The 22,819-nt window shown below is 35.7% G+C and overlaps 1 protein-coding gene across 9 annotated transcripts in view; it reads left to right on the forward strand.

Moving 5' to 3' along the window:
• The window catches only part of LOC486036 (ATPase, aminophospholipid transporter, class I, type 8A, member 2-like), a 182,902-nt gene that overhangs the window by 152,244 nt on the left and 7,839 nt on the right, over nucleotides 1–22,819 (forward strand). For all 9 annotated transcript variants that reach the window (XM_038573428.1, XM_038573426.1, XM_038573427.1 and 6 more), the window contains 3 exons: nucleotides 2,302–2,409; nucleotides 8,152–8,240; nucleotides 13,826–13,921. In XM_038573428.1, coding sequence (XP_038429356.1) covers nucleotides 2,302–2,409; nucleotides 8,152–8,240; nucleotides 13,826–13,921 — 293 coding nt within the window. The remainder of the gene's footprint in view (nucleotides 1–2,301; nucleotides 2,410–8,151; nucleotides 8,241–13,825; nucleotides 13,922–22,819) is intronic.

Here is a 22,819-nt window from a genome sequence, read left to right on the forward strand (position 1 = left end):
GATATTTTGATTTATGTTCTATTTTTTCAGTCTTTGTTTTATGTGATTGGTTTTGTTTTGTTTTTCATAAAAATAGAATTCTAAGGTAACTAATATTTTATAATTTGCTTTTTTCACTTAATAGTAGGTCCTTAACATTTTCCTATGTCTTTAATATTTATATTTTATTTAATGACTGTATTATAATATTTTATCACCTAGATGCTTATTATTTACATTATTTTTAGAAAAATTGTGTTAACTTCTGTTGCTATAAATAATATATAATCAGTACTGTTATGAACACAGATGTACTTGTATACTTAGACATTAGTAATAATTTCCCTAGAATATTATTAAAGGTAGAACTTCTGATAAGTAGAATGTTTTTTATGAACTGATCCATAATTTAAGTGAATATGTACGTATGTACATATACACACTTATAAGTTTTTTTCCAAGTTGTACTCAAAAATTTATGAGAGAAAATGAATTTTTATCAGCCTGTCACCTTTGGAGAGCTAAAATTACTTAGCATATCATGTATTTCTTCTCTAATGCAAACAACATAGAGTTCTCACTGCTACTGTCCCCAGCAGGGAGCATCAACACAAAGTTGGGACTGCAGTGTTCTGAACAAAGATGTTTTATTAGTAATTCAAATGGCACACCAATTGTGTGGTATTGTACCACATTAAGGTAACATATAAATAAACGATTATTTTCCATTCCTCCTTTTAATTATTGTTAAATTCTCTTCAGTAAGAGTATTTCTTAAATGTACAACCACCTACACTATCTGCATGTGGTGAATCTCATTTATGAATAAGGCAGTATTTCAGAGCCAAAGTGGACTTAACAAAACTCTTCTGGCCTACGAGCTACCAGATGCCTGTCCTCCAGCTCACATGTTGGTTAGGAAGGAGCCGGCAGGCTGGGGCAAGAAAAAGGGACTGGTTCTCACTTTTGGTTATAGGCTACTCTGCCCCGTTGGTAGGGTTGAGGAGGACGCCTAGGCTTCTTCATTGAGGTAGAGGATGCTGGCAGCCACTGTTTAGGTACAGAGAGTGAGCCCAGCAGGGAGAGAGAAGGAAATATATCTCAGAGCAGCAATGGAAGTTTGCTGCTGCCCCCAAGGGGATGATCCCAACAGAAACCCACCTGAAAATACTCTTTAAGCCACAAAGAAAGCCTTGCATTGCCACTCCTGTGTTAATGCCAACTAAACGTGAATGGTTACATGAAAATACACTAAAGTGTTTGAAAAGTTTAAAGCTCACAGTCTTGAGCTGATTCTTTTCTCCATCATCTCCTGCGTGATCCCTTAGGGGACCAGTTCTATTAAATCAGAGAGAGAAATCCTCTGAGTAAGAGATTACTTCTAAAGAGTTTAAAAAACTGCCTTTGAAAAGGACTCATAAAGAAGAAACAAATAGTTGAAGAAATAGCAAATTAGGGTTTTTTCCTCCATATTTTTGTTGTTCAGGTGGGATTAAGTAATGAGAAGTACCTACCTAATAGGATGAGAGCACTCGACCCTTAAGAAATCACCTCATCTCACAAATCACTGATATATACATAGATGGTAACTCTGAGGTACCCAGCACAGTTTAGAACGCAGGTCTCCTACTCATCTTCCTTATGATTGCTCTGCTAACACAAATCATACAAGGCAACAGGTCAGATCAACAGAAGGACCTACCTTCTTAGCATTTACCATTAAGAATTTGGCACAGTTTCCAGCCCCATGCACAGACAGTGATCCTTCAGCCAACATCCTCAATCTAATAACATCCATACTTGATATGCACAGAAAACCCCTCCAGTTTCAATCTAAGAGTCACAACGTCTGCTGTTGTACCAAAATTATTCATCCGGAACAGATATGACAGGGTCACATTTTTACCCTTTTGAATGATTTCTGTTCAATTTTTTTTTTTTTCTGAAGAGAGCTTTGGCTTAATAAGTAGGCAGAAGCAGAAGTCTCATTGAATAACCTATCAATTGTATGAACCATTTCTGATTGAGAATTAACAATTTCACTGAAGACACTGAATATCATTTGGCTTGGGTGACAAGGTACAGTTGTTTTGGATCCTTTAAACAATGGCTCCTTGAGTTTGCAGCAAAATATTTGGAGAAGGATGTTAGAAAGGAAGTCTCAAGAAATCAAAAGATTATAATTTTCCTCATATGAGAACACATGGCCTAGACAAATGATTTTGTCAGTTCATAAAGAATTTTTTTTCGTTTAAATGGAAAAGGCAAAAATAAATAAATAGAAAAGGCTGAAGTGCCTCTGTAATATTTTTCTTTCTGCAGTTTAGTCATTTGGCCATTTGGGGAAGCATAATTATATGGATGGTGTTTTTTGCAATTTACTCTTTCGTATGGCCCACCATTCCCGTTGCTCCTGAAATGACAGGACAGGTTAGTTTTATTAATTGTCATTGGTGAGTATACTTTACACTCCTCTTGAAAACCAATGTTCGTTAATAAGAAAAGCTTATGTTATCTACTTTCAAAGGAATTTGGAAAGATAAATTCAATGCAGTTAGATAGTTGGTGATCCAACTAAATTATGGTTGATGTTGTAGTTATAATATTTTAATCTAAAATCTCATTACTTTAAAATATATATGTTAACCAGGGTTTCCAAAGTTTTTATCTTTTGTGCATCACTGATGAAAGCTATAATCACCTCAGAATCATCTAAAATAGCTAATACTATAATTATATTTTTCATGTAATGTGCTATGTGCTATTTGGTATTTGGTAAGGCATGCATGGCAACTAAGAAAACATTTTTATTTGAAATGTTTAACCAGAAGAGACATTCCTTGAAGCTCCAGAAGCTCCAGCTTCTAAATATTTTAAAGTTTCATGAAACTGATATTTCACTTATGTTAAATCTCAGAGGTGATATAGTTTTTAAACTTTTACAATTATTTACATATTTCTAAATTCTACTTTGTCTATACTTATAATGGGGAATTAGGCCTATGATGCTTACAAAATGGATCACAGAATTACATGATTATAGAACTAGAAATAGCCTTGGCCCAAAGTTAGTTACCAAATGGTTAAAGACAGGTCCAGAGTTGCCCAGTTCAATCCCTGTCTATCTATCACATAGTCATCCTTCATCCTTCATATTCTCTTTCTCTGTGGAAATGGGAGATGACTCCTGTACCCCTGGCCCATGTCAACCCAGTTCTCAGGAAAACAAGACTTTTAAGAGACTTCCTGTTTCAGCCACAATTAAGCGGCCAGTACTAGAGGCGCCTGACAAAAACAACTCTAAAAACTGAAGAAGATATAAGAATTGTTTGAAGACACTGGCTAGAAATCAAGAGAGATAACACTTGAGGGTACGATTCTTGAAAGAAGGGAAGCTGTTTCCTTCCTTATCCTGGCATCTTCCTTAGCCTCTGTTCATTTTTCTTCAGTCTTTTTTCCTTCTGGTCCTCAGTCTCAGTAATTTCCATTTCTTATCTTCAACCTCACTGGTTTGTTCTTCTGAATACTCAAGTCTGCCTTTAGTTCACTTTACTGAATTTTAAATTTCAGATATTCTACTTTTAAGCCCCAGAATTTCTTGTTGATTTCTTTTTAGGTTTTCTATCTCTTTACTGATATTTGTTCACACATCATTTTATTGACTTTATACTTTCCTTTATTTCTTTGAACATCTTGAAGATAATTGTTTTAAAGTCTCTTTGATGAGCACTGGGTTTTGAATTAAGTGATGAATCACTAAGTTCTACACCTGAAACTAATATTACACTGTATGCTAACTGGAATTTTTTTTAATTTATTTTTTATTGGTGTTCAATGTACTAACATACAGAATAACCCCCAGTGCCCGTCACCCATTCACTCCCACCCCCCGCCCTCCTCCCCTTCTACCACCCCTAGTTCGTTTCCCAGAGCTAACCGGAATTTAAATAATGAATTTGAAAAAGAAAAAAAAAAAAAGAAAGTCTTTGTCTTATATATCTGCCATTAGATTTTTTTTTTTTAGATTTTATTTATTTATTCCTGAGAGACACAGAGAGAAGCAGAGACATAGACAGAGGGAGAAGCAAGCTTCTCACAGGGAGCCCGATATGGGACTCGATCCCCGGACGGGGATCACGCCCTGAGCCAAAGGCAGACACTCAACCACTGAGCCACCCAAGCATTCCAAAGCCTTTTTCTTCGGCAATTTGTTGATTTGTGTTTTTCCTTTGAGTAGGCCATACTTTCCTATTTCTTTGTATGTCTTGTGAATTTTTTGCTGAACACTGGAAATTTAAATCTAATAATGTGGCAACTCTGGAAATAAGATTTTCCCTCTTCTCCAGGGTTTGCTGGGTTTTATTGATTGATTGATTGATTGATTGATTGATTGTTGCAGGTTGCCTCTGTGCTGAGGATGAGGCATACACTTAATATCTTCTTAGGTCTTTTCTGGACCTCCTCCTGGGCACATGTGGTCACTTTATAATTTTACTTATATATACAGCTATTTTTTAATTTATTAGTTTTAAATATGTCTGGATCCTAAAAAGGGAAAAGTAAGGGGAAAAATGGAGTGGAAAAAGAGTTCTGGTGGTGCTTTAAGGCACCTTGAAGTCACTTCAGCCAGAGGGGAGAGCTTGGAACAATGGGGGAATGCATAACAATACTAACTTCCTGCCTCTTTGCACCTCTGTGATCAAAAGCAGCAATCAGTGATCAGAGCAAAGACCTCTAATATTTGGACAACAGGTTTCTTTCCCCCAGTCAGTTTTCCCTAACTGGTATGCAGGATGCTCCAGAAATATGCGCCACTTGACAGCAAGTACGTGATGGGTAGCTGCTACTGTGCTGAGAGCTGTAATTGACCAAAATTCAACACAATTTATCATGCAAGTCATCCCCTGGGTATGTAAGCCTTCAACAGTTTTCAGAGTTCAAGAACAGTTACATCAGATATTATTCCATGAGTGCAATTGCATTGTGTAGTGGGGAGACAGATCCCTGTTGCTTCTTTTTCTGCCATCATCTTAAAATCCTGTTCTAATCTTTATTATTTCCTTCCTTTTGGCTGTGGGCTTGGTTGTTCTTGTTTTTCTAGTTCCTTAGGTTGTTAGATTGAGGGTTTTTTCTTTTTTAAAAAAGATTTTATTTATTTATTCATGAGAGACACAGAGAAAGAGGGAGAGACATAGGCAGAGGGAGAAGCAGGCTCCCTGTGGGGAGCCTGATGTGGGACTCGATCCCAGGACCCCGGGATCACAACCTGAGCCAAAGGCAGACACTCAACCACTGAGCCACCCAGGTGCCCCGAAATTATTTTTTCTTGATATAAACATTTATTGATATAAACTTCCTTCTTAAAATTGCTTTTGCCGCACCCCATAAGTTTTGGTATATTGTGTTTTCATTTTTGTTTGTCTAAAGATACTTTCCAATTTCCCTTTTTGTTTCTGAACTATTTTTGTTGAGCTTTGTTTTTTTTTAAAGTATAATTAACCTATGGTGTTATATTAATTTCAAGTGTATAGCATAGTGATTCAACAACTCTATACGTATGCTCACTTCAAGTGTAACTACCATCTATCACCATACAATGCTATTATGATAACCTTGACTATATTCACTGTGCTCTACCTTTAATACCATGACTTATTCATTCCATAACTGGAAGCCTTTACCTTTCATTGCTCTTTACCCATTTCACCAATCCTCCCACCCCCAACCCCTGGCATCTACCAGATTGTTCTCTGTATTTATGGGTCTGTTTCTTTTGTTTATTCATTTGATTTTGTTTTTATATTCCATATGTAAGTCAAATCACATATTTGTCTTTCTCTTTCTGATGTGTTTCACTTATAATACCCTCTAGGTCTACCTGTGATGTCATAAATGGCAAGATATCATTCTTTTTATGGCTGAGTAATAGTTCATTGCATGTATACACCCTTCTTTGTCCATCCTTTATTGATGGACACTAAAATTGCATCCATATCTTGGCTATTGTAAACAATGCTGCAATAAATATAGGGGTGTATATATCTTTTTGAATTAGTGTTTTCTTTTTCTTAGGGTAAATACCCAGTAGTGGAATTACTAGATCATACAGTATATCTTTTTTTTTTTTTAAGATTTTATTTATTTATTCATGAGAGACCAAGAGGGAGGCAGAAACATAGGCAGAGGGAGGGGCAGGCTCCCTACAGGGAACCTAATGCAAGACTCAATCCCAGGACCCTGGGATCACTCCCTGAGCCAAAGGCAGATGCTTAACAACTGAGCCACCCAGGTGTCCCTACACTATGTCTTTTTATTTTGGAAGGATCTTCATACCGTTTTCTACAGATACTATACCAATTTACACTCCTAACAATGCATGAGGATTCCTTTTTCTTCACATTCTTACCAACATTTGTTATTTTTAAAATTTTAATTCTAGCTATCCTGACAAGTATAAGGTGTGGCTTTGATTCGCGTTTCTCTGATGATTAGTGATGTTGGGCATCCTTTCATGTCTATTGGCCATCTGTAAATCTTCTTTGGAAAACTGTCTGTTCAGGTCCTCTGCCCATTTTTAGTTGAAATCTTTTTTTTTTTTTTTTTTTTTACTTCTTTCTTATCCAAAATATTTTGGGTGTTTACTTCTGATTGGATATATGATTTGAAAATATCTCCCATTTAGTAGGTTGTCTCTTTGCTTTGTGCCCCAACTTGTGATCAATCATGTAGTGTTCCATGTGTACTGGAAAGGAACGTGTATTCTGGTGCTGTTGGATTGAATGCTCTGTATATGTCTATAAGGTCCATTTTGTCTATTGTTTTATTCAGGTAAGCTATTTCCTTATTGATTTTCTCCAAATGATCTATCCAATGTTGAAAGTGGAGTATTGAATTCCCTACTATTATTATATTGCCATGACTTTCCCTCTTCAGTTTTGTGAATATTGTTTAAATATTTAGGTGCTCCAATGCGGGGTGCAAATAAATTTACAATTTTTCTATCTTCTTAATGAATTAAGCCCCACAATATTTTGACCTCCTTTGTCTCTTATGACTGATTTGGCAGAATGTCTATTTAATAGAAGTATAACCACTCCTGCTCTCTTTTGGTTACCATACTTGTAATATCTTTTTCAATATCTTTACTTTGTGCCTTTGTTTTCTTAAAGCTGAAGTGAGTCTCTTAGCAGCAGCATATTGGATTTTTTTATCCAGTCTGTGTCTTTTGATTGGATAATTTAATCTATCTACACTTAAATTACTGATAGGTAACAACTCACTATTGCCATTTTAACAAAATTTATTATTCTCACAGGTCCTAAAGATAAAGCACAGAATACCATATAGGGCCACATGGGAAAGATACCAGGGTGGTCAGTGGGCAGAACACAGGAGCTGGGGAGCACTAAGACCTTGCCTTTATTGGGACTTCCCTGGGGAAAGCATGGCAGGGAAGGGCAAATAGCCCAGGAATGGCTAGTCTGAATGATTTTTGCAGGCTTTGGGATAGAGGTGGTTTCTAGTTGCCTGGTACCTGATTCTGGGATGACTACAGCAGAGGAATATTGTCTCCTGGGCCAGTTAGAGAAGATGGGGCTGTGGATTTAGCCCTTTAGTTTCCAGATCAAAGGCATCGTCCCAGTTGAGATCTTACTATCTCTAAGAACAGACTAGCCCTGGGAGGGGCAGTCTTCAGATAGAAATTTTTTTAAGATGTTGAAATGTTGGAATATACAGAAAATTAAAAATATATTCAATACAGAGCCTAACCTAATCTCAAGTCAGTACAGTCTAGATTGAATTAAAGTGATCAGTTAGCTACCAATTAATCTGTCAGACAGAGAGGAGTGAATTTTTCCAGGGACTATAATGCCATAATTGCCTTACAATGTCTGGAAGTTAAAGTTGTATTGCTAGGTAATATAAGGTTGAACCATTCTTGCATTCCTGAAATAAAACTTATTTGATCAAAATATTTATTTGATTGGTTGTTTATAGCTAATATTATTAGTTAGGTTTTACATACTTACATTGATTTAGTGGTTCTAGACTATGCCTGCATCTCCAGGTTTTTGTGGAGGAAAAAAGGAAACTGAAAGTTGCACTTGGTACCCAATACTGACAAACTAAAAGATTCCTATGCAAATACTCTTTATCTCTGTTTATTTGCAGGTCAATATGATCCTGGTTTGTCCATACTTCTGGCTGGGTTTTCTCATAGTCCCCATTGTGTGCCTGATTCTAAATTTAATATGGAAATCGTAAGTTGAAAAATGAAGTAGTTACCAAAAGATATGTTGTCATGGTTAATTGTCCTTTGCTAATTATATGGTTTTCGAAATAAATTTGGAAATTTCCCATTTTATGAACATTAAAAGTCATGGGACTTTTAGGGGAAGTAAATGCCCACTGCCTTTGCCACTGGAGATTTACCAGCAATTGATTTAGGGGGGAAAAAGATGGCATCAAGATTTATGAGAGGCTGAATTTGTAGTGATATTAGCTAGTCTGTGATTTTTTTTCTAAAAGGTCATCTGTTTATTCTTTAGAAGTGGGACTTATATAACTTCTATCCACTTTAGAGGAACCAAAACTTGATACAGAGGATCACAGATTAAAAGCTAAAAATAAAATAAGAAATAGGAAGGAGATGTTCAAATTAGACATTCTTCACTTTTTAAAAAAATGGGAGTAAGAATCTGTCCAATATAGTTCTCCCAGAATATGTAAGTATTAGATTCCCCCCCTTTTCGTTTTTTACCAACTCCAACATGGTGGGGGGGGGAGAGCTTTAAACTAAGGTGCTACAACTCCCTGAAATCTCTAATATGGGATAAAGAATCCATGAAATTACAAGCTTTCAAAACCAGAAATAACTTACATAGTATCATTGTACATAATCTGCAATGTAAACAACAGAGCCCTAAACTATTATAAACTTCAAACTAAAAAGTAAAGAAAGGACTATTCTAGAAGGAATAATATTATTTTGCTTTTTAATGTCTAATTCTTCTATGTATCAAGGCAAACATAATTATTTGAGAAAATGTGCCTTTAGATCCAAGGAGATGTGCAAATGAGTATTTGGAACATAATTTGTTTGGAATTTGGGTACCACCTACATACATTTAATGAATTCCTGTGGAAGTGAGGGTTGAGATGCATCTGTCTCTACTGTTTTCCAGGAAACTTCGCCTAGTAAATTCCATAGTTATGTAAGGATACCAAATTCTTTCTTGATAATGTGTAACTGCAAGAGGGCTAAAATTTAATATTAGTGGTTTGAAAATTTTTTGGGAAGTGATCCATGATATTGAATGTAGGTCTTAATTTGGATTTTTTAAAACCTCTGGCTTCTGTGAATTGATTTCCCAGTGATGTCTTTATCCAGGTGTAGATTCCAGATTGCCAAAAAGAGATAAGGGTACATGGGTACTGAGGGGCTTATGTTAAAATCATCTTATCCTGGCGTCTGGGTGGCTCAGTCAGTTAAACGTCTGCTTCTGGCTCAGGTCATGATTCCAGGATCCTAGGATCTGGTCTTGCATCTCAGGATCCCTGCTCAGCAGGAAGTCTGCTTCTCCCTCTACCTCTCCCCCCTGCTTGTACCCTCTCTTTCATGTTCACTCTGTCAAATAAAATCTTTTAAAAAAATCATTTTATCAGTATGTTAGCATCTTCTATATAACTAAGTATGGCCAAGGTTGTCTGCAAGTTCCTAACTGCATTTTCAAGGCAAGTAATAGTTATCCTGAATTTTTTGTTGTCTTTTTAATTACTTGAGGCCACTTTTATCCTGTAAGTAAAGATAATTTAGCACACCACTTTTGTTTTTGTTAGATGATAAATAGAAGTGTGAAAATCCGTAATTCAAAAGGGGACTATGAAATCTTTGAAATTTATACTTTAGTGTAAGTGCTACGTAGCTAAAAAAAAAAAGTATTTTAATAGTACATATAGTCTTTTAAAATATAACTATATATACATTTGAATTATTTCATGTTTTTGCTAAATTTTCATTTAAGTGTCTTCCTGGGATTGTACCAAGATTTTTAAATCATTCTGGATCATAGAATATTTTATAAGCAGAAAACATAAATAGATTAGTAAAGGAAATGATATGTTGAAACTGAAAATAAAACAGAGCCAAAAGAACTGCCCCTAAAAGCTCAGTGGCTTTAGTGGCAGCATTTTACAGGAACCTTAACAAATGAACTTGGTTGTGCTATGAGTATATGGCAGTTCATTTAAAAATGTCATCTCACATAAACAGTTCAACATTACTTTGGCTATGTGAGGTCTTTTCTGGTTCTATATAAATTTTAGGATTGTTCTAGCTCTGTGAAAAAAATGATATTTTGATAGGGATTGCATTAAATGTGTAAGTTGCTTTGGGTAGTATAGACATTTTATCAATATTTGTTCTTCCAATCCGTGAGCATGGAATGTTTTTCCATTTCTTTGTGTCGGTTTTTTTTTCTTAAATATTTTATTTATTTATTATCATGAGAGACACAGAGAGAGAGGCAGAGATATAGGCAGAGGGAGAAGCAGGCTCCATGCAGGGAGTCTGATGTGGGACTTGATCCAAGGACCCCAGGATCACGACCTGAGCCAAGGCAGACACTCAACCACTGAGCCACTCAGGCGCCCCTCTTTGTGTCATTTTCAATTTCTTTTTTAAGTGTTCTATAGTTCACAGAGTACAGATCTTTTATCTCTTTGGTTAGGTTTACTCCTGAGTATCTTATGTTTTTTGGTGCAATTGTAAATGAATCAATTCCTTGATTTCTCTTTCTGCTGCTTCATTATTGGTGTATAGAAATGCAACAGATTTCTGTACATTGAATTTATATGTTGGACTTTGCTGAATTTGTGTATTGGTTCTAGCAATTTTTCAGTGGAGTCTTTCAGATTTTCGACATAGAGTATCCTGTCTTCTTCCATGACAATTAGGATGCCTCTTATTTTATTTTTTTATTAATTTTTATTTATTTATGATAGTCACACACACACAGAGAGGGCAGAGACACAGGCAGAGGGAGAAGCAGGCTCCATGCAAGGAGCCCGACGCGGGACTCCATCCCGGGACTCCAGGATCGCGCCCTGGGCCAAAGGCAGGCCCTAAACTGCTGCGCCACCCAGGGATCCCTGCCTTTTATTTTTTAAAAAAGATTTTATTTATTTGAGTGAGCAAGAGAGAGAATACAAGGAGGGGCAGAGTGAGAGGGAGAAGCAGACTCCCCTACTGAACAAGGAGCCCAATATGGGGCTTGATCCCAGGACCCTGAGATCATGACCTGAGCCAAAGGCAGACATCTAACCAACCAAGCCACCCAGGCGCCCCACCTTTTATTTCTTTTTGCTGTCTGGTTGCTGAGGCTAGGACTTCTATCTAGTACTGTGTTAGAAACAATGCTGTGAGTAGACATCCCTGTCTTGTTCCTGACAGTAGAGGAAAAGCTCTTGGTTTTTTCCCCTTTGAGGATATTAGCTGTGGTTCTTTCATATATATATATGTATATATATATATATATATACATATATATATATATATAGGCTTTATAATGTTGAAGTATATTTCACCTAGTCCTACTTCATTGAGGATTTTTGTCAGGAATGGCTGCTGTATTTTGCCAAATATTTTTTTCTGCATCTATTGAGGAGATCATATGGTTCTTATCCTTTCTTTTGTTAATGTGGTGTATCATACTGATTGATTTGTGAATATTGAATTACCTCTATTGCCCAGGAAAAAAATCCCACTTAATCATGGTAAATAATTCTTGTAAGGTACTGTTGGATTCAATATGCTAGTATCTTGTTGAGAACTAATGCATCCATGTTCATCAGGGATATTGACCTGTAATTCTCTTTTTTAGTGAGGTCTTTGGTTTTAGAATCAAAGTAATGCTGGTCTCATAAAATGAGTTTGGAAGTTTTCCTTCCATTTCTATTTTTTGGAACAATTTGAGAAGAATAAGTATTAATTCTTCTTTACTTTGTCTGGTAGAATTCCGCTGGCCCTAGTTTGTTGGGAGATTTTTTATTACTGATTCAATTTCTTTGATGGTTATGGGTCTGTTCAAATTTTCTATTTTATCCTGTTTCTGTTTTGGTAGTTTGAATGTTTCTAGGAACTTATCCATTTCTTCTAGATTGCCCAATTTGTTGGCATATAATTATTTATAATATTCTCTTATAATTGTTTCTATTTCTCTGGTGTTGGTTGTGATCTCTCCTTTTTCATCTGTGATTTTATTTATTTGGGTCCTTTCTCTTTTCTTTTTGATAAGTCTGGCTAGAGGTTTATCAATTTGATTAATTCTTTCAAAGAACCAGCTCTTAGTTTCATTGGTCTGTTTTACTGGGGTTTTTTGTTTGTTTGTTTGTTTCTATATCATTTATTTCTGCTCTAATCTTTCTTATTTCCCTTCTTCTGCTGGCTTTAGGCTTTATTTGCTCTTCCTTTTCTAGTTCCTTTAGGTGTAAGGTTGGGTTGTGTCTTTGAGACTTTTCTTGCTTCCTGAAGTAGACCTGTATTACTATGTACTTCCCTCTTATGACCACATTTGCTGCATCCCAAAGGTTCTGGATTATTGTATTTTCATTTGCTTCCATGTATTTTTTAATTTCTTTAATGTTCTAGTTAACCAATTCATTCTTTAGTAGGATGTTCTTTAATCTCATGTATTTGTGGTCTTCCCAAATTTTTTCTTGTGGTTAACTTCAAGTTTCATAGTGTCATGTCATGGTCTGAAAATATGCATGGTATGATCTCAATCTTTTTGTACTTGTTCACAGCTGCTTTATGACTCAGTATGTGATCTACTCTGGAGAAGGTTCCATGTGTATTCTGCTTTGGAATGAAATGTTGAATATATCTGTTAAGTCCATCTAGTCCAATGTATCATTCAAAGCCATTATTTCCTTGTTGATTTTATGCTTAGATTATCTGTCCATTGCTATAAGTGGGGTGTTAAAGTCCCCTACTATTATTGTATTATTATCAATGGTTTCTTTATGTTTGTTATTAATGGATTTCTATATTTGGGTGTTCCCAAGTTGGGGGCATAAATATTTACAGTTGTTAGATCTTCTTTTTGGATAGACCCCTTTATTATGATAGAGTTCCCTTCTACATCTCTTGTTACAGTCTTTGGTTTAACATCTAGTTTGTCTGATACAAGTATGGCTATGTTGGCTTTCTTTTGACGTCCATTAGCATGAAAGGACCCAATGAAAACAAGCTGCCACAGAAACGGAGAGCATCTTGTCTAGGCTGCCTTGCATATGTCAAGTGAAATATGTATACCTGATGCATGAAGCTCTGACACATCCACTCTGCCATTATAACTCATAAATGGCAAAGTTAGTCCCAGGTCTCTCTGACTGAAGTAAGGATTAGAGGTATCACACAGCTGAAAATTTGAGAATCAAGATTATAGAATACTGACCATGCTAGAAAAAGTCATACAGAATTATGTTAGTCCTGTGAATCTTCAATTGTCTGGATGCATTCATACAGATTGACTCCTCCAGAGTCAGGGCCCTCAATGGCATAGACACACACTGAGATCTACAGACTTGCATGAAAAGTCAGCAGTGTTTGGGGTGGCTGGCTGCTAATGGGCACTATCCAGCTCTGTCCAGTATGCCTCTGGTAATGTTTCATAGCTACTAGGAAAATAAAGTCTAGTTTCATATGGAGAGTGGGACTGCTACATTGCATCCCATCATATGGCCCATAGGCAATGGATGTCCAGTATTATCCAAGAAGGGAGAAATTGTTGCTTAGAGTGTGTAAAGCTTATGTGTTATGTTTTATCTTTCCCACATAAAACAGGATTAAAAATACCTGCAACAGAACATTACTAGAGGAGGTTCGGGAGATGGAAAGTAACAGAGTTCAAGAACTTAATCCTACAATGTTTAAAATGAGGTGAGACTGTTTTCTTTATCCTGATTTTTGTTAAAAACCTGTTCTCCTGTTTCATTTTTTAAAATATTTATTTATTTATTCCAGAGAGAGAAAGTGAGTGAGCAAGCATGTGCAAGTGGGGGGAGGGTAGAAGGAGAGAATCCCCAAGCAGAACACCCCACCCCTGCTGAGCATGGAGCCCAATGCTAGACTTGATCCCACAATCCATGAGATCATGACCTTGGCCAAGATCAAGAGTCAGATGCTTCATCAACTAAGCCACCTAGGCACCCCTGTTCTCCTTGTTCCTCCCAGTTTTCCTTCCCAGGTACTTCCATATTTTCCATGATTTCCTCAAGCTTATTAGGTGCATATCAAACAGGTATCTTGAACTTCATATCCCCACAGGCCCCTATTCTGTCACACTAGCTTCCCCTAAGGTCCTCCTTTCAGTGGATGGCAAGTTCATTATTCCAGTTTCTCAGACCAGAAATCTTGAGGTCATTCTCATTTCCTCTTTCTACTATCCCACACCCATTGTGTCAGAAAACTCTATTGCTCTTACCTCAAAGTAAACTGAGAATTAGATCACTGCTAACAATCTATACTATCTTGCCCTAGTCCAGCCCATATCATCTTTCTTCTGGATTATTTCAGTAGCCTCTAAACAGATATCCCACTGCTATCTATATTAAAAAAAAAAAAAAAAAAAAGTCAGCAGAACTTTAAAAAAAATTGTTTCATTTTACCCCACATGTTTTTTTTTTTTAAATATTTTATTTATTCATGAGAGACAGAGAGAGACAGAGAGAGAGAGAGAGAGAGGCAGAGACACAAGCAGAGGGAGACGCAGGCTCCATGCAGGGAGGCTGTTGCGGGACTCAATCCCGGGACTCCAGGATCATGCCCTGGGCTGAAGGCAGGCACTAAACCTCTGAGCCACTCAGGGATCCCCTACCCCACATGTTTTTAAAGAAAACTTTGCCCTTTTCACAACCTTCCTTGCTAACTTTATTTTAACTTCTAGTAATTGGTGGACAGACATCCAGATATCTGTGTTGGGCCAGAGAATCTGCTAATTTCTGCCACTTTCCCCTGCAGATTCTTGCAAATAGGTTTAGACATGCAAGGGAAAGAAGCTCCTCTCTCTGCATCCTCCCTACTAGATGAAGCTGTGGCTACAGGAAGTCAGGAGAGTGCACTGAAGGAGAAAAGGACCAGGGCTTCTTTTGGAATTGCTCCCTTTCTCCCACTGCCTGGGAAGAAGACAACATGTTACAGTGTTGGCTTTCACAGTTGCTGCCTTGTTCCCACTGGTCTTGATCTGATGGCCTTGAGAGAAGAACAGGCCAATTGCTAGAAAATAATGTGTATTAACATTTTTAATCTCTATACCCGAACTATCTCCAGGGAGAGATCAGTACCAATTGTTTGCCATAACCTGGGTATTATTCTGAGTGAAAGTGCCATGCTCCTTCTCAGTAACAACAGACTTCTATTTCAGACACTTATATGAAGCCTGGCATATCCTGGGGTTTTAAGTGGGCTCTCCCTGGATCTGGAATATTTATACAGGAATTATAAGGCAAAGAATCAGTCTTTAACTATGTTGAATGCCTACTATATTTGGAGTACTTTGTTAACCATGAAGGAAAGGGTCAAAAGCAATGGATAGTATGACCTGGGTAAAGAGATCCAAAGGTACTCTTTTGTTTTTAATTTAGGAAGAAGTAAAATTGGAAGTATGGGCAAATCTAAATTAAATGAATGGGGTGATTAGTTAACATCCACATATTTAGTACCTACTGAGTACTCAGCACTGACAGTACCAAGTGTTAGCAATGATGAAGAACAATTGTAACTCTTGAATAATCAGTCTGAACAACTGGCCATTTCTAATCAGTTTAAAGAAATGCTTATCCCCATGACCCAACAATTCCATTTCTAGGTATCTATCCAAAAGACTTTAAAATATGTTTCCACACATCCAGTTACATGATGTTAAAAGATTCCCTGGTCAGTACAACCCAAAGAAGACCTTACCAAGATATATTATAATGAAACTGTCAAAAATCAAAAACAATCTTGAAAGCAACAAAAGAAAAGAAACTAACCACACACAAAAGAATGCTATGAACAGATTTCTCAGAACAAACCTCATGGGCCAAGAAAGGGTAAGATGCTATATTAAAAATGCTGAAGGGAAAACAACGACCAACCATGAATACAGTATCCAACAAAGCTAGAATTGAAAGTTTTTCAGACCAACAAAAACTAAAGAAGTTCATCACCACTGACCTGCCCTTATAAGAAATGTTAAAGAGACTTCTTTAAACTGAAATGAAAGGGCACTCATCAGTAACAGAGAAATGTGAAAGTATAAATCTCATTGGTAAAGGTAAATACATAATAAAATTCAGCATAATCTAATATTGTAAAGGTGGTGGATAAATTACTAATTAATATGAAGGTTAAAAGACAAAAGTTGTAAAAATAACTATAGTTGCAATCATTTGTAAATAGATACACAAGACAAAAAATGTAAATTATGACATCGAAAACAAAGAGTGGTAAGGAGGGTAAAAATGCAGACCTTTAGCATTCATTTGGATTTAAGTTGTTATCAACTTAAAATAAACCTAAAAATATAAGCAGTAGGGGTACTTGGGTGGTTCAGCAGTTGAGCATCTGCCTTCAGCTCAGGTCGTGATCCCAGAGTTCTGGGATCAAGTTCCGCATCGGGCTCCCCATAGGAAGCCTATTTCTCCCTCTACCTATGTCTCTACTTCTCTCTGTGTGTCTCTCATGAATAAATAAATAAAATATTTTTTAAATATATAAATAATTTTATGTAACCTTCATGGTAACTGCAGAGCAAAAACCTATAGTAAACACACACACACATAAATAAATAAATAGAAAGGAATCTAAACATACCACTAGAGAAAATCATCCAATCACAAAGAAACAGAATAAGAAATGAAAGAACAAAGGAATTACTGAACAGGCAAACACAATGGCAATAAGTACACCTAGGCATATCTTGTTTTGTGCTTTTCTTTACGGCACTTCACAAATAGTGCTTTCTCGTTTCCTCCCTTTTCTTTTCTTTTTTAGAAATTGAAGGTTTGTGTCATACTGTATCTACAAGTCTGTTGGTATCATTTTTCCAACAGCATTTGCTCATTTCATATCTCTGTCACAATTTGGCAATTTGGTAAACTTTTTCATTATTATGTTTTTATGGTGATCTGTGAACAGTGATTGTGACTTGCTAAAAGTTCAGGTGACGGTGAGCATACATTAAAAATCTATTATTTTTAATTAAGATATGTATGGTTTTTTTAGACATAATGCGATGACATACTTAAGAGACACTATAGTATAGTGTAATCATAACTTTTATTAAAGAATTAGGGGGAGAAAAAGAACAAATTAAGCCTCAAGTTAGCAGAAGGAAGGAAATAACTAAGATCAGAGCAGAAATAGATACTAAAACAGTAGAAAAGATCAATTAACAGCTGTATTTAAAAAAAATAGACAAAGTAAACACTTTTGGTTAGACTAATGAAAAAAAAAGAGAGAGAACTCAAATCAGAAATGAAAGAGGAGACATTACAACCAATACCACAGATAAACAAAGGATCATAAAGCACTACTCTGAACAATTATACACCAACAATTGGACAATCTAGAAGATATGGATAAATTCTGAGAAACACATAAATCTACCAAGATGAATCATGAAGAAATAGAAAATATGAACAGACCAACTACCAGTATGAAAATTGAATAAGCAATCCAAAACCTCCCAACAAACAAAAGCCCAGGACCATGGCTTTACTGGTGAATTCTATCAAATGTTTAAAGAAGAATTAATACCAATCCTTATCAAACTCACTCAAAAAATAGAACACTTCTAAACTCATTTTACAAGGTCAACACTGCTTTGATACAAAACCAGATAAGGGTAGTATAAGAAATGAAAATTATAGGCCAATATCCCTGATGAACATACATGCAGAAATCCTCAACAAAATATTAGCAAACCAAATTCAACAATAACTAAAAAGGATCATACACCACAGGCAGGTAGGATTCATTTCAGGGATGTAATAATGGTCCAACATCCACAATCAATGCCATACATCGCATTAGCAAAATGAAGAATAAAAATTATATGATTATCTCAACAGATATGGAAAAAGCACTTGACAAAATTCAACATCCTTTCAAATGATAAAAACTCAATAAATTGGGTGTAAGGAGAATGTACCTCAACAGAATAAAGGTTATATATGACAAGCTCACAGGTAACATCATACTCAACAGTGAAAATCTGAAACCTTTTCCCCCAAGATTAGGAGCAAGATAAGGAAGCCCATTATCACTGCTTTTATTCAATATAATATTGTATGTCCTAACCAGAGCAATTAAGCCAAAAAAAAAAAAAAAGGGGGGGGGAATTCACTCAAATTGGAAAGGAAGAAGTAGAACTTATTATTTGCAGATGACATATTACACACAGAAAACCATAATGTCTCCATCAAAAAACTGTTGGAACTAATAAATGAATTCAGTAAAGGCATAGGATACAAAATCAATATACGAAAAAAAATGGGTTGTGTCTGATTCAGTTGTATCTGAAAGGGAAATTAAGAAAATAATCCCATTCACAATTGCACTGAAAAAAGTTACTGCATAAAATAATTATATAAGAGTACCTAAGAAAAATTTAACCAAGTAGGTAAAGAACTATACACTGAAAACTATAAGACACTGGTGAAAGAAACTGAAGATAATACAGCAAATGGAAAACTGTTCTGTGCTTATGGATTGGAAGAATTAATATTGTTAAAATGTCCACACCACTAAAAGCAAACTACAGATTCAATACAATCCTTATCAAAATACCAATGGCATTTTTCACAGAATTAGAACAATCCAAAATTTGTATGGTATGACAAAAAACCCTGAAGAGCCAAAGCAATCTTGAAAAAGAAAAAGCTACAGGCATCACACTCCCTGATTTCAAATTATGTTTCAAAGCTATAATAATCAAAACACTATGATATGGCATAAAAATATATAGATCAATAAAAAATAATAGAGAATCCAGAAGTAACTCACACATAGATGGTCAATTAGTTACAACAAAGGCACCAGAAATATATAACATTTTCTTTAATAAATGGTGTTGGGAAACCTGGACAACCATATGCAAAATAATAAAATGGGACCACTGTCTTCCACCACACACAAAAACTAACTCGAAATGGATTAAAGATTGGATGTAAGGCCTGCAACCATAAAACTCCTAGAAGGAAACGTAGGGGGTAAGTTCGTTGATATTGGTCTTAGTGATGATTTTTTGGATTTGACAGCAAAAGCAAAGGCAACAACAAAAACAAAAATAAACAAGTAGGACTATGTCAAACTAAAAACCTCCTGCAGAGCAAAGGAAACCATCAACAAAATGAAAAAGCAACCTACAGAATGGAAGAAGATATTTGCAAATCATATCTGATAAAGGGGGAATATCCAAAATATATAAAGAACTCCTACAACTCAATATGGTAAAAAACCAAACGTTCCATTTAAAAAATGATCAGAAGATCTGAGATGTTTTCCAAAGACATAGGGATGACCAACAGGTACATGGAAAGGTGTTCAACATCACTAATCATCAGGGAAATAAAAATCAAAACCACACTAATATATCACTTCACACCTGTTAGAACAGCTATTACCAAAAAGGCAAGAAATAAAGGATGTTGCCAAGGATGTGGAAAAAAGGAAACCTTTGTGCGGTTGTTAGGAATGAAAATTGACATAGCCACTATGGAAAACAGTATGTAGTTTTCTAAAAATTAATTAGAAATGCTGAAGGAAACAAAACCACTATGTTAAAGAGATATCTGCACCCCCATGTTCACTGCAGCATTATTTACAATAGCCAAGATATGAAAACAGCTTAAATGTCCATCAGTGGATGAATGGATACAGAAAATGTATATGTGTGTATATATTTATATATTATATATATATATATATTTATATATTATATATATATATATTATGGAATACTAATCAAACATAATAAACAAGGAAATCCTTCCATTAGTGACAACATAAATGGACCCTGTGGGCATTATGTTAAATGAAATAAACCACATAGAGAAAGACAAATACTGTATGATTTCGCTTATATGTGGAATCTAAACAAAACAAAACACCAAACTCATAGATACAGAGACCAGACTAGTGGTTGCCAGAGCTAGGGATGGGATGGGGTGAAATTGGTGAAGGATGTCAAAGATGAAAACTACCAGCTATAATTAAGTCATAAGGATGTAATGTACAGCATGGTGACTATAGTTAATAGTACCGCATTATAGATTTTAAAATATTAAGACAGTAGAACTTAATTCTCATCACCAGAAAAAAATATTATACTATGTGTGGTGATGGGTGCTAACTAGATTAGTGGTGATCATTTTGTATACACACATACACACACACACAATCATTATTTTGTACACTTGAAACTAATGTTATAAGTCAATTTTATCTCAATTTTTTAAAAAATGAAGAAAATCTGAACAGACCAAAACAAGTAAGAAAATTTAATCAGTAATGAAAAACCTCCCACAAATTAAAGTCCAGAACCAGATAGCTTCACTGGTGAAATCTACTGAACATTTACCAGTCCGTCTCAAACTTCCAAAAAACAGAAATGGAAGGAGCACTTTCAAACTCCTTTTACCAAGCCATCATGACTCCGATACCAAAGCCAGGTAATGATACTACAAGAAAATATCCCTGTTGAATATAAATGCAAAAATTCTCAAAAAATACTATCTAATCTAAATTCAATAGCACATTAAAATGACCACACAATCATTATCAAGTGGAATGTACTCAGGAATGCAAAAATGGTTCAACATCCACAAACCAACAATGTGACATACCACATTACCAGAATGAAAGACAAAAATCATGATGATTTCAATATATGCAGAAAAAGCATTTGACAAAATTCATTCTTTCATGATAAAAATTCTCAACAAACTGGGTACAGAAGAAACATGCCTCAACATAATAAAGGCCATATATGACAAACCCACATGTAATATCACACTTCATGGTAAAAGGTTGAAAGCTTTTCCTTTAAAATCACCAAAAGGCAAAGGTGCCCACTCTCACGACTCCTATTCAACACTGTCCTAAAAGTCCTAAACAAAGCAATTAGGCAAGGGAAAAGAAAAAGGAATGCAAACTGGAAAGGAAGAGGTAAAATAGTGTCTGCTGATGATGCGATCTTGTAGATAGAAAATCCTTGGGATCCCTGGGTGGCTCAGCAGTTTAGCACCTGCCTTCGGCCCAGGGCGTGATCCTGGGGTCCTGAGATTGAGTCCCGCATCGGGTTCCTTGCATGGAGCCTGCTTCTCCCTCTATGTCTATGCCTCTCTCTCTCTGTGGCGCTCATGAATAAATAAATAAAGTCCTAAAAAAAAAAGACCAAAAAAGAAAAGAAAATCCTTAAGACTCCACCAAAAAACTTGTTAGACCTAATAAATTAAGGAAAGTTTTAAGATACAAAATCAACATGCAAAAATCAGTTGCATTCCTATACACTAACAATGAACTATCTGAAAGGAAATAAAGAAGATAATCCTATTAATAATAGCATCAAAACCAATAAAATACCTAGGAATAAACTTAACCAAGGAAGTGAAAGACCTATACAACAAAAACTATAATACATTGATGAAAGATATTAAAGAGAACACAAATAAATGGAAAGATATCCTGCATTCATGGATCAGAAGAGTCAATGTTAAAATGTGCATACCACCCAATGCCATCTATAGATTCAATGTACTCCCTATCAAAATTCTAATGTCAGTTTTCACAGAAATAGGAAAAAAATCCTAAAATTTATATGGAATCACAAAACACCCCACAGAACCAAAGCAATCTGGAAGAAGAAAAAAGCTGGAGGCATCACAATTTCTGATTTCAAACTGTTATGAAGCTATCATAATAAAGTAAATTATTATTATTATAAGTATTATTGTATATTGCTATAGCAGTCAAAACAATATGCTACTGGTACAAAAAACAGATCTGGGAGATGGATTCATAGGTAAATAGCTTTGTTAAAATTCATTACTCTGTACTTTTAAGATCTATCCATTTATCACATGCAAAATGAACCTCAGTAATAAAGAAACCAAACCAAAAATATAAACACAATGTAAATGTACAAAAAGAAAGCTCATGTAACAAAGGACTAACATCCCAAATAGATAAATTATTTCCAGAAATCAGCAAGACCACACCCAAGCAATAGAAAAATAGGCAAAGTAGGGATGTCTGGGTGGCTCAGTGGTTGAGCGTCTGCCTTCGGCTCAGGTCATGATCCTGGAGTCCCAGGATCGAGTTCCACGTCGGGCTCTCTGCATGGAGCCTGCTTCTCCCCCTGCCTATGTCTCTGCCTCTTTCTCTGTGTGTCTCTCATGAATAAATAAATAAAATCCTAAAAAAAAAAAAAAAAGAAAAAGAAAAAGAAAAATAGGCAAAGTATAAACAGTTCACAGAAAAGGAAATACTAAAGATTCTTAAACATATGAAAAGATTCTCAACTTCACTTACAGTAAGAAGTGAAAAATGCTAAGTACACAGAATATTTTTCATCATCTATCATTGTTGGCCACCCTTGGTTGGTGAAAATATGAGAAAGGAAAGAATTATGATAGTTAATTTGGCAGTATGTATCAGAAATACATTTGCATTTGGCCTTTGACTCAGTAATTTCATTTCTGGGAATGTACCGCCCCCCTACATCCCCCAAATACTCACATATGTCCCAGTGTTAGGGACAGCAGCTGTATTTGGAACAGCAAACATTTAGGA

The sequence above is a fragment of the Canis lupus genome, chromosome 25 (genome assembly GCF_011100685.1).
Source record: "Canis lupus familiaris isolate Mischka breed German Shepherd chromosome 25, alternate assembly UU_Cfam_GSD_1.0, whole genome shotgun sequence".
Lineage (NCBI taxonomy): Eukaryota > Metazoa > Chordata > Mammalia > Carnivora > Canidae > Canis > Canis lupus.